We start from the raw sequence: 12,654 nt of genomic DNA on the forward strand, positions 1-12,654 counted from the left end.
TTTTTTAAAACGTAAAAATAACGGTTACAAGCTAAAACATTTTTAAAATAAAACAAACAAAAACTAGTGAGACATAATGAAACTAATGTTGAATTATGGTTCAGCAAACAGAAATAGTTTGTTTCATGAAGGCTGTTCAGTATATATACCTTGCAGAAAAAACAGCTCTTCCCTAGTGTTTTTATTTGTACAAATTATATTGTGTAGTGGTTATATATATATATATATATATATATATATATATATATATATATATATATATATATATATATATATATATATATATATATATATATAATGTTTTTATGCCGACAGCTAAGGTAGTACCTATCTATGTATAACAAATACTTTGGCTGAAGTTAAGATTCAAGCCATCAAATATTGATTTTTAAGTCCGTGCATAGGTTATTTTACCTGTACAATATATAAAAACCGTGCTGATTTAATTTAACATTTGTCACTGCGTGTGACGGCAATAATGCCACTCTGTTTGTTAGCTTCAGTATCTCCATAGGGCATAATTACTTTTTTTAAGATATAAACGTCTGTTACATTATCAGTCGTATTGATTTGCCTGAAAAAGTTTTATCAAAGTGCTAGTAGTAAGGCACCCGATACGTCTGGTCCAACTCTCAAAATAGTACGAAAGTATAGAAAGTGGTCATGATATTAAATATGTAGCGGTGTATGTTCTCTTTCAGTCATAATAATGAAACTGTTCTAGTTCAGAAAGTATCGGATTAGTAATAAAATGGAATCAAGTGTGTGTGTATGTGTGTTTGCATATTTGTATGTGTATATGAGCTCGTGACCCACCTTATCATTTTTTCGAAGTTTTCCTTTGTCAAGAATCCTTGACCTCTGAAGTCATTCATATTAAACAAAAATTTGGTCTTCTCTTCAGCGTTACCTGAGGAAGACATAAAATATCTTATCGGATCCCACATCAAATGGTGTAGGATATATAGCAATATAAGATGATAGCGGACGTAAAGTGAATGGGATATTTCGAACGAGATTTGGAAAAGAGTATACTTAGAAATGTTTTACTCTTTCTGGGAACCTAAACGTTTCGCGGAAATTAATTCTGCTACTTTAAAATAATATCAATCAAAGAAACTCATGCTACAATAAAAATAAGCAAGATAGCAGGAATCGTAGTATTACAGATCATTTTCAATTGCAGGCTATATTTCGAAGATGTAAAATATATAAATATCAAATTATCTTTTCTTGACCAATGATGCGAAATCCCATAGTACACAAGTAACACAATGCAATGAATTATGAATATAGAAGTATCACAATGTAATGAAATATAATGATGTCTTATGTATAAAAAGACAAACTGGGATACATAAATAAAAATATAGGACGAAAGTTTGGGCAAGGATGTAAGTCTATTTACCTCTGGCCAAGATCACAAACACGTCCATGAATTCTTGGAAGCTGACAAAACCATTTTTGTCTTTATCCGCCATGAGGAACATATTTCTGACGAACACAGAGTTGGATCGTAGTCCTAGTGCATCCGCAAATTCGGTGCGAGTTAATTGGATCCTTGATATTTCATTGGCTAATTTGGAGTCTAATTGAAGGTTCACTTCAGCGTTTGACTGTTTGAACGCCTTCGCGAGAGATTGCAATCATATATACAGAAATGTATTCAGTACTACTACCCGAAGTTTGAAGTAAACCTTATTCATATTCAAATTTAATTATATAGCAAGCTTTACACTTTATGTACTACGACTGACACAATTCCTTTCCAATGCTTTACAATTGTTTGTAATAAAACAACCTTTCACAAAAGCTGCTCATAACTTAAATATCCCTGTCGAGCCTAACGATATCTGTCTAAAATTGATTTTACAGTAAATCGTTTACCCGAAGAACATCATTCCATGAAGATAATAAGAAACATTAAAATTATCATTCAGAAAGTTACACATTTGTCAGGAAGAAGAAAATGCAACCAATATGTTAAAGGAATTTCTTACGTGAACACCGCAGTTTGCTTGTATATTGCTTTCTTCATTTTGGTTTCTTTCGCCGCTGTTGTTCGTGTTTTGTTTTGTTTTGCTTTGCTGTGTTTCGTTTATATTGTTTTGTTATTTTGTGTCCAATGGTTATGTTTGTTGTTGTTGCATTGCACACAAATATGGATACTTGTGTTTAAGCCTCAATAAATAGTGTATATACTTTCTGGCTTAAAGGTATTTACTTTATACACAATTCTAAAAAGTGTTGCGAATGATCGTAACAAGAGTGTAAGCAAATGGAAATACCAACGGTATAAAACACAAAATACTGTCTTTAAAAAAATAATTGTTGAATCTACCTGCAAGCAAACCACTCTGAAAAATTTATCCAATAACTTCTTCCTAGTTTCCTTTGTTTCTGCGCTTTTCAATATCATAGATTCAGAAAATGCATGTGTCTCGCTGTTGACCCCAATCTTCTGCAGGAAGGCTTTAAGCTTGGAGACAAAGTCGTCTCTGTATCCTTCGTCGGCAAATCGGAGGATCTGAAACATGTTAAAAGGATGCAATAAATTTATTTATTCTGAACCATTTGTGTATTAAACTGATCCACATGTAAACAAACATTACCTGTGGCTACAATAGTTTGACGTTTCCAGATGACAAACGTTTCGTTGGGATAGAAGTTACCTAATCTATCTTAGTTCTGTTATCTGATTTTACGGATGTGATCTTATACCATGGAAAATGTAGTAGATTTAAAATAGACCCAGGTACAAGCGAAATTTGCATAAATCAAGTCAACTATGTAGTAAAGCCATTTTTTGTTGCTTAGGACTATGCGGCTCTTTTTATACATATTCTAGTCTGTAACTTAATATACCAAGAATATACCTTTTATATCACCCAGTAAATGAGGCCATATAGGAGAAAATATCTTGAGATAAGATGATTATGATACTGTACTTGAAAGCTATAATAGTGTTCTTTTTCATCATTGTTGTGGCTGAACAGTATCTAGAAAAAGCGCAAGTTGATAGTTTCGTGGGAAGTAGCTTCCCATTTGAATTTATATACAACAGCCAAAGAACTAAATAAACAATGACTTAAAATCTCATTGAATTGGTAATATTTTCAATAGCACATAAGATCATCCAACACAATTTTAAACTTTAGTCTCAAACAGGATCCTAGAAAGCCAGTACAGGTGAGACTTAAAGATAAATGTCCTTAAAATGTGAAATGTTACGGGTTTTTTCAGATAAAATGTATGCGGAAAGGTGCACGTAAAAAAGCATCACGCACCTTTCACATATCAGGCAACAGATGAAATTCAAACTAGCCCACAACCAACACTTGGAATACATTGTTTGATGAAATTAAAGAATTAAACCATCTTACCAAATCTATTTCACCTAATACACGAACGGATATAAGCGTTCTCTGTCTGTCGTCAGATAGACGCATATGAACCTTCCCTGTATTTCGGCGTAAATCTATCATCCGGAGCGGCTTCTTTACTCTGTCCATGATATGAATCTTCTTTCTGGCCAGGTCAAACTTGGCCTTAATGTTTCTTTCACCCCCTTTCGGACCCGTCCATTCGGTCACTGTAGAGTTGGATTTAAAGAGTGGGAATGTATGAAGACATGTTCATTGAACAACCCAAATATGTAAACATTTGCTCGAAACTTTAGTAGAATGTACTAACATAGTTTTGAGGTGGAACAGAACACAGAGAATAAACCTTGATACATAATAATATAATATATTTACTCTAGTCTTAATAAAGCAACTTTATGCAGCAATCACATCTTTAAACATTTCTGTCCTAAACGGCACTTTAATCATGATGTCCTCTAAATCACTTTCATTCACTCACAATAATCAAATTAGCATAAATAATGTTAAAGATGCACTTTCGAATCAGCACATGAGAATGACAGGTGGTTTCTGATGCGATTACTTATATGGTACGTAAGGAGGGCACTAAAATAATACTGATACGTTTATCAACAATTGTAAACAGTTGTTTCAAGCATCATATTTCCCTTGAAATAAGGGAATAAGACTAAGTGCAGACCTGTTTCTCTACTAAATTGTGTAAATAACATATTAAACAATGCAATGTCTTGCATTTGTATAACTCTATATAACTATCGACAACCTAATTAGTCATATTCTATCGGCCTTCTCATCTAGATTATAGTTGTTTTACAACAGTTTGTTATTGCTAGTAACTCATAAAAGAAATACGATAAAGACAGAACATAAATTGTGTCTTCTACCAAACCTGGTTTGAAAGGATAATTTATGAACTATGAAAATATGAACCGATGGTACATTATTGTAATTGTTTAAATATGATAGGACGTTTCAAACGCTATTCTATATGTTTACATTCCAGATCAGCAGGACGATGGGAATGGTGTGTCACAAGGATCTCTACTGAGACCACTCTTTTCATTATACTGTACTGTTCCTCAGTCCACTGATATTTCTTTATCAACTATTTGTATAGCACCCAACTTTGGCTGATTGGATGATCACGTAAATAAAATAAAGTTTTTTTCTGAATAATGATCAGTACACTTTATTCATAACAAAACTGATTCAATAACCATTTTCAGAATATCTCGATCGGTACACCAACTATGATACATAATGAATGATAGGATAACAACAATCAGTATGAAAAAAGTTGATAAACAAAGAAATACAAAACTGAAGAACAAATAATCGGGTATTGGAACAAAAAGAAATCTACGTCGTATGGTACAATGTTGGAAGACATGTACTATTTTGGAAGACATGTACTATTGCATGACCCAGCCGCTAATGAACAGGGGAGTTTATAATTGATCAAAGCTCCAAAGGCCGCTTTAAGAGGACATAATATAATTTCTTGTTAATCAAAAACCGTTACGGATTTAACTCTTCTTCCTTTGGAGTTAGGAAACAACCCATCTATATATTATTTTAATTTACACTTAAATATCAGTCTTTAAGACTGTCTATGTGAGAGATAAACACAAATTGTATATGCAGTGGTTATTCTACGTTGTAGCTCATTACGCAATTATCTTTCGAAATATTAATTGTCATTTTCTAACAATTGTTTATTTAATGGATCAGAAACCTAGTACATTTTCTTACAAATCTTCAATGTTGAAGTTAGAAACCACTTAATACCACGTCCTTTCCTGGTTTTGATATGACTGGCAATACAAAATAGACAATTTATATTATAAACTGAGTATTTGAATTAATCAAATGGCATGCCTGAAATTGGTGCAAGGACTGTAAATTTACATTAAAAACAACATTATGTTCTAAATTACATGCATACATTAGAATCTACAGGGCGTCTTGGTCATCTTGATAACAAATATGTTCTCTATTACTACACGATCCTCCCGATGAAGAGGAAGGATATTGTTGGTCTGAAGTTTTCTTCTATCCCTTGCAAGTAACATAGGCTAGCTCCTCCAGCATCGTTGTCGATACATATCTAAAACTTTGAAATATCAGTTAGGTGGTTTATAGAAGTGAACAACTCTTTAAACATTTTGAATGAACCCAAGGGCTTTTGAATTTAGGCAGCGTTGTCACCAATATAAATTAATATTGTCGAAGTAGATCCAACATTTGACAGGTATCATCATTTGGTCAAGCGATATGAATTTATTAGAGCATTTTGCATTACTCTCAGCTGTTTTGCCATAGGGCGGAAGAATAATGCCATTGGGTAGTAACATGGAAATTGTTGAGATCCCAGATGTATAACCCATAGGTAGGTGTGAAACGCATGGGGATGCGAATTCAAGCACATATCCAATATAGTTTCTTAATGCATCAAATTTTAATGTAAATCGATTTGGACCCCAAAGGGAAAGAATCGAGCAAACGCTTCATGATGACTCACCAACTGGTTAAACAATACAAAGAACCGAAAAATCTTGACACAGTCTATGAGGTTCCTTTGTGTTAATTTTATGGACTGTATTCTAAAGTTTTGATGGTTTAGTAGTTGGTAGATGTGAACTTTTAATTTTCATGTAATGGAGGTTGACACGATGCACAAAACCATCTTGAGGCGAGTGATGTTTCATTTCTATTTTCAAAAACTCCAAAAGTACACTTTGGTTTATTTTATTGTATTTAAATACGAAAAGCTCACAAATAAAGTACATGGTTGTTCTGAAAAACGCTGTTTTGTATACTACTCAAAGGAGAGCTCAAAATGATTTTAAGTAAGTGATTCAACCATCTATATCTCTTCGTTTGATATTTGTATGCACTTGTCATGATGATGTTTCGAAATAAAGACCGCTTAAATCAATATAAAACTGCAATAGAAGAAATTGCAAGTTATTTCCAAAACGTCTAACACAATTATATTAGATACAACTTTATTACGGTCCATCATTGTTAGTGTTTATATTTATTGGTATTACAGACACACACAAAACTCTCGACACCTTGCCACTCTCACCATCCGCGTCAAGAAAAAATCCCACTGCCAAAGCAAAGGGAACATAAATTCATCAATTTCATAACATGTGGAAATACACTTTCTGCACCATTTTAATATAATAGTTAAAGCAGCCACGTCTATAAGGTATGGATTTATTTTTCTTCCGAATCATAAAATATGTATATGTATGTGTGTATGTGTGTGTTAGTTTGAAGAGTTTGACGAAATTAACCACAAGACGCACACCTATCCCTACATATAGCATCTTTTGAAGTTTTACAGAAATTAACCACCAGACCCAAACCATTCACTCCCAGGATCTTACTAAACGGCGATATCCGGAAGAACCTTTCTAGTGAAGAAGAAGAAGAAGAAGAAGATGATGATGAAGAAGAAGAAGAATATCGTTAGTAGTTGTAGCTTCAGCTAATCCTGTTTCATAAGATTCGGACAATCTGGGTGTAAGAGCTACAATGACTTATTTATGATAAATCATTAGTACATATTTAAGTACGATGGTGTTATTTATCCTATGTGATTTGAAGGGAGAATGTCATACCAGGACGGCTGGGTGGGTAGTTTAGTAAAGACAAAATGATTTATCCGAAACCTTCTTAGGAAAGCATCTGCATAATAAACAGACAGTGTTAGAAAGAGACCGTTAACGATTTAAAGAGCAGGGAACCATACAATTTAGTCTGCAATGAAGTGACGAGTCTGAAAAGGATCTTTAGATAAGTTGACGGACAAATATAATTCAAACTTACTCTGAAATGTGTTAGGGTCGCCATCGTGTTTTGTTAACACACGTCTTGCGTCCTGCAGCCTTTTCTGACGATATTTAGCCAGCAGGATAAGGACTCCAAAAGCAACTACATATACATCATAACATTTATGAATCAATGTCGGAAGTCCGAATATAAATCGAGAGAGACAACAAAAGTGTGTAGCTATGAACTAGAAACTTGCAAGTGTCAATAATAAAAATATATTAAAAGTCATATCATAGCAGCATCATATCTGGGCAACACATAAGCGCACTTAAATAACTTATCCAAATTAAAAATAATAAAAACAGTAAGGTTGCAACATAATCCTTTCTTGTCTTGTTGCTCGTAGCCTTCTTATAGTTTGATTATTATTATTATTATTATTATTATTATTATTATTATTAGTATTATTATTATTATTAGTGTTGTTGTTGTTATAATAACATGGGATGAGGTAGACTATAAATACAGCCACCTGGTACAATATAGACATATCAAATTTATAATATAATATTTTCCAAAAGTTTCGGATTTATGTGAATACACCACAATCGATGTAGCTTTGAATCATACATAGTTCCTGCCAATAAATTATATAAAGCAAAATACCAAAAAATTAATTCTCTTTGTCAATTGGCATGTAATAAAACAGAAACCTCAAATTCAGGATGCATACAGCTAGTGTGTCTATTTTTGCAAGAAATGATGTTAAACGGTTGTCATGTAAGAGAAACTTGAAAGAAACCGAGGCTATAAGGTGTTTTCTTTCCAGATGCAACAAAGAGAACGCATGCCACCAGACAAAAAACTAACCGAATGACTACTGGTAAGCTATTTAATAAAATTACTAGCTAGATGATTCGTTTGATAATCTACTAGAAAACTAAATAACTGACTGATACATTAATCAACTGATGGCGTATATATACCAACCAACCTACTCACTTAACAATCTTAGAAACTAAGAATCTAACTTTTCAGAAAGAGATATCAACATGTGTACATTACTTTTAAATTAAATAAACAACTGAAAATAAAAATCCAGTATTCATATGGACCGGTCAGAAAGAGGCCAGTAAGCAAATAAATAAGTATTAATGCCAAAAGCATTCATTTACTCGGTACACAGAAGCCGAGTCCGACAAATGTAAAGGCGAATGACACTTCACTTCCAGAGAAGTAGTCGTAGTGTTGTAGAGGTGTGCATTTCTCGATTACTTCAGTTCCATTCAACGTCTCGTTTCCGTCAGCAACTAGTTGTTCTGGCTGCGGACAGGGACCTATGTTAGAAGGAAGAATGATAGTTACGATACATACATACATACATACATACATACATACATACATACATATAAATACATACATACATACATACATACATACATGGGGCCCCGAGCGGCCGAGTGGTCTAAAGCGCTCTCCGTTACGGATCACTGCCATCTCATCTCTGTCTGCGTAGGTTCGAGTCTCGGATTCGGCCAATGTGGGTATGTGAGAAAGCTTGCCAGTAGCTTCTCGAGGGTCGGTGGTTCTTTCCGGGGTTTTCCCGGGTTCTTCCTCCACTATTAATACTGACCGCCATGTATATGCTATCGTGTGCTGAAAAATGGCGTTAAAACCCTACAACAACACAACATGGATACATACATACATACATACATACATACATACATACATACATACATACATACATACATACATACATGCATGCATGCATACATACATACATACATACATACCCCAAGGCATAGTTCGAATACGTTTTGCAACTGAGGGTATCAGATATGTTACCCACTCATGTACTATAGTAAACTTAATTTCCTATCCATATTAATGCACACACGAATCAAGATCTGTTCCTAAATTTATTTAGACAAACGTTGCTGGCCGTGAAGTTTAGATTCTTATTGAAGCAAATCGATTTATCATCTTGCCACAGTGATAAATGACCTTATCAATGTACAGTTTATAAAGGAGATCACAATTTAGAATTGCTAAACCGACATGATGAATGATAAACCTTAATATGAGATAACGGAAAATTCATGTTGATAGAACTGAAGAAATTTCTAAAGAAAGATATACCCCCGTGCTTGCAGAATGTACCCTACTGAACACACCATACGAACTTAACACTTAACGGTACACTGCAATATAAAAGTATCCCATCCAATGATATATATATCCAATTATATATATATATATATATATATATATATATATATATATATATATATATATATATATATATATATATATATATATATATATATATATATATATATATATATATATGTAAGGTTTGGGAGTGAATGTTAAGTGTCAAGGTCAAATGGTATGACTGACTGACTGATGGACCCTATGCTAAATGAACAGTTTGCTGCAGAGCAAGCAAAGAAAAACCTACTTTTGGGTTTCACTCATTTCAAGGAAAATAATGTAAATCCTCATCTTATGTCAATACTCACTGTCTGTTAACAAGAACGGATTCCGCTGTATATCGTTTTGTCCAATATGCGTCACCTTGGTTACTATGTCATAAATGGTAACATTCCTTATTTCTTCTATTTCATCTTCCGTAAATAACCTGATAATAAAACGATAACTAAGGATCGCCATAAGACTTATAGCTTGCAAAATTTATTAAACATCTGATATTTGTATATTAAAAAAAACTATTGTTTGTTATTTAGCATGCATAGCTAAGGCACCGAACGATTACAGTTTCCTCGGCATATCCTAAAAGAGAGGGACTTGTGCTGAAAAGTCAAAGCCACAAATCTAGGTAATTAAGTGACCTAAGTTCCCAAAATGATTTCGTTTATTTTCCATCGGTATATGCAGGTGCATACAATATATGATGTCAAAATCTATCATTCCTGAATAAAGTTCCATAAGGTAATCCATACATATGAGTAAGGCTAATGAAAGGGTATAACTATTCTAAATGATAATGTAGGACGCTTAAAATTAATTTACTTCAAGATCTCATCAATATAAAGGTGCGTGCCAACAATCTCCAGTAAATTAATCTGCTATGTATATTGTGCGATTAAAGTGTATCCATCATTGCATATTGTAATGATCATTTGGAAACAACATATTCATTTTGTCTATGATTGTAGATTATACTTTAAGATAATGACCAACTGAAAACATGTTTAACTGAAGTTGAGTTGAGGACCTTCCTTTTGTCTTTGGTGATTATATTGTCTACAAGAATTTTGTCTTGTTGTTAAGTTATAAACAAGTTTTTTAATAGTATTTTAGTTCAAAGGTTGTTCTTATTTATAATGTTTTCAATGTGCTTGAAGCAAAACTTTGACCCACATCCTGGTCATTTTATTGTGTCATAGGCTTTTATATATGGATGAGGTCGTCCACATAGTGTTAATTCCTATTTTAAAATCGGTCTTTGTTGGATCCATTTTATTATTGTGTTCTGATAAAATTTGAGAGGAATCATTATTTATTCTGTGACATTTTGGACTAAAACATAACTTGTGAATTATTGTGAATTAGTTCGATAACATTCTATTTTATATCACTGTGAAACAGGAAGACTATTAAAACACATTAAAGTCTTAAATTGTGATATAACATGTAGGGTTAATTGGGATTTATTTAACTAAACTGTAAGGTCCTCTTCATTTTCATGTTGTTAACGCTGGAGTTTTTGAAAATAGAATTAAATAATGTTACGACTAAGAAACAGAAAAAGCGCAAATCAACAAGTTTAGTAAAGTTCAATAAATAATTGTTTCCTAGCATATAAAGTGAAAATTTAAAAGGAACTTATATTTTGAGTTAAATCATAAACAATTTTTAAAGCGTATCACAAGTCCTAAATTATAAATTATTCAGAATGAATACCAGTGGTGTTACGAATGAATTCCAATCTCGAAAGTGATGATATGCCAGTAGCCTCGAATGTGCTAATCTGCCAACAGTCTTACAATGCATTACAATGATATTATCCAGAACGAGATTAAATAAATTTACAATACTTCCAGAATAGTAATTGAGCCTTAAAGTCAGTGATCAGTTTGTAATTATAATTAATTATTTCAATGAATCCTCTCACATTAAACTGAACACAAATAGTAGACTGATTCCACTTGTCATGTGATAAACTGGGAATAATTAATCATGTTGATCACAACCTTTATATAAAAACATAAGCCGGAAATTGATGACCAGGGTATGGGTCATTTTCCCATCAAAGTAGTAAACAACATTACTTCTAGAGACTTACAAGGTCAAAACTCCATCTAAACATGTTTACAAAAGAAGGATATTATCGTAAAAAACAAACCAACAATCATGGACAAAAAAGCTATGTAAAATGTTGTTTACAAAATGACCCTTACACTCTACAGTCATGAACACAAATTAAACACATACTATCGACATAGATACCACGTATTTGTTAAATTGTACAGTACTTGTTGGCTTTCCTATTTGTGTTACCTAGCTTAGAACCATATAACGAAAAAAAGTCAATCAGAAAAAAGGTCAGGTCAGGAGCTAGATTGCACAGAGACTATATCCTTTTTAAATCACAATGTGAAAGGCTGTCAATTAGACTCACGCAAGGGTTCATACATACAAATCTGGATGCAAAATTTGGTTGAAAAACAACAATACTTCGCAAAGTACTACAGTAGACACCAAAGTTAGAAAAATAATCAGAGGCGCTGTAAATCAAACTTGTTCAACATCTCGCTAATACAAATCTGCATGCTACGTTAGTTGAAATCCACGAATCCCTGCAGAAACTCAGGTCAAGAATATATATAATCAAGCAAGGCCTATACCTGCTGTACATTATTTCCTAAAACGCTGTCAGTCACATTCCACATGTATATAGCTGTATACCAAGTGTGATATATATCCAACAATCTTGATTATAATACAGTTGCCGAAACACAAGTTAATACAGTCGTTAAAATAAACTCTGTAAATGACGTCGAACGCTGGATATTAGATTCGATTCAAGGCTCACAGGTACAAACAAGGATGGATTCTAAATTAGATTGCAATAAAGCAAACGTTTGTAAAGTTAGGTTGTGGAATGGGAAAGTCATGAGGATAGGCACTTAGTAGAAGAAAAAAAAAACTTGTCCGAATGATATTGTAGAAGCCAGGAAATCCAACTCATTCGAGGTTTTATCAATGTATAGTGATATTCAAAAATCTAGTTGAAATACAAAAAACATTCATAAAACAATGCTTGAAATTCAAAGTGTGAAGATCTGGCAATCAGGGGACATAACTCATGTAAGAGTTGTCGCGGAACACTAAACATCAAAAGTATATATGGTTTCTTAAATTTTAAGTAGCTAGGGAAAAATTAGGTTGAAATCGGAAATCGTAATCTGGATCCTTGGCAGAAGAGAAGGGATGTGTTGGAAAACTCCAGTAA

At 33.1% G+C, this 12,654-nt stretch overlaps 1 protein-coding gene across 2 annotated transcripts in view; it reads right to left on the bottom strand.

Annotated features, from left to right (window-relative positions):
• LOC149771341 (dual oxidase 2-like) overlaps nt 1-12,654 on the bottom strand; it is a 98,140-nt gene that overhangs the window by 21,449 nt on the left and 64,037 nt on the right. For both annotated transcript variants that reach the window (XM_089948600.1, XM_089948598.1), the window contains 7 exons: nt 9,698-9,816; nt 8,348-8,509; nt 7,227-7,331; nt 3,384-3,592; nt 2,342-2,527; nt 1,409-1,628; nt 817-910 (listed from right to left, as the gene is read on the bottom strand). In XM_089948600.1, the coding sequence (XP_089804726.1) occupies nt 817-910; nt 1,409-1,628; nt 2,342-2,527; nt 3,384-3,592; nt 7,227-7,331; nt 8,348-8,509; nt 9,698-9,816 (1,095 nt within the window). The remainder of the gene's footprint in view (nt 1-816; nt 911-1,408; nt 1,629-2,341; nt 2,528-3,383; nt 3,593-7,226; nt 7,332-8,347; nt 8,510-9,697; nt 9,817-12,654) is intronic.

Source organism: Sinohyriopsis cumingii, unplaced genomic scaffold (genome assembly GCF_028554795.1).
Source record: "Sinohyriopsis cumingii isolate HCF-2022 unplaced genomic scaffold, ASM2855479v2 utg001944l, whole genome shotgun sequence".
NCBI classification, from domain to species: domain Eukaryota; kingdom Metazoa; phylum Mollusca; class Bivalvia; order Unionida; family Unionidae; genus Sinohyriopsis; species Sinohyriopsis cumingii.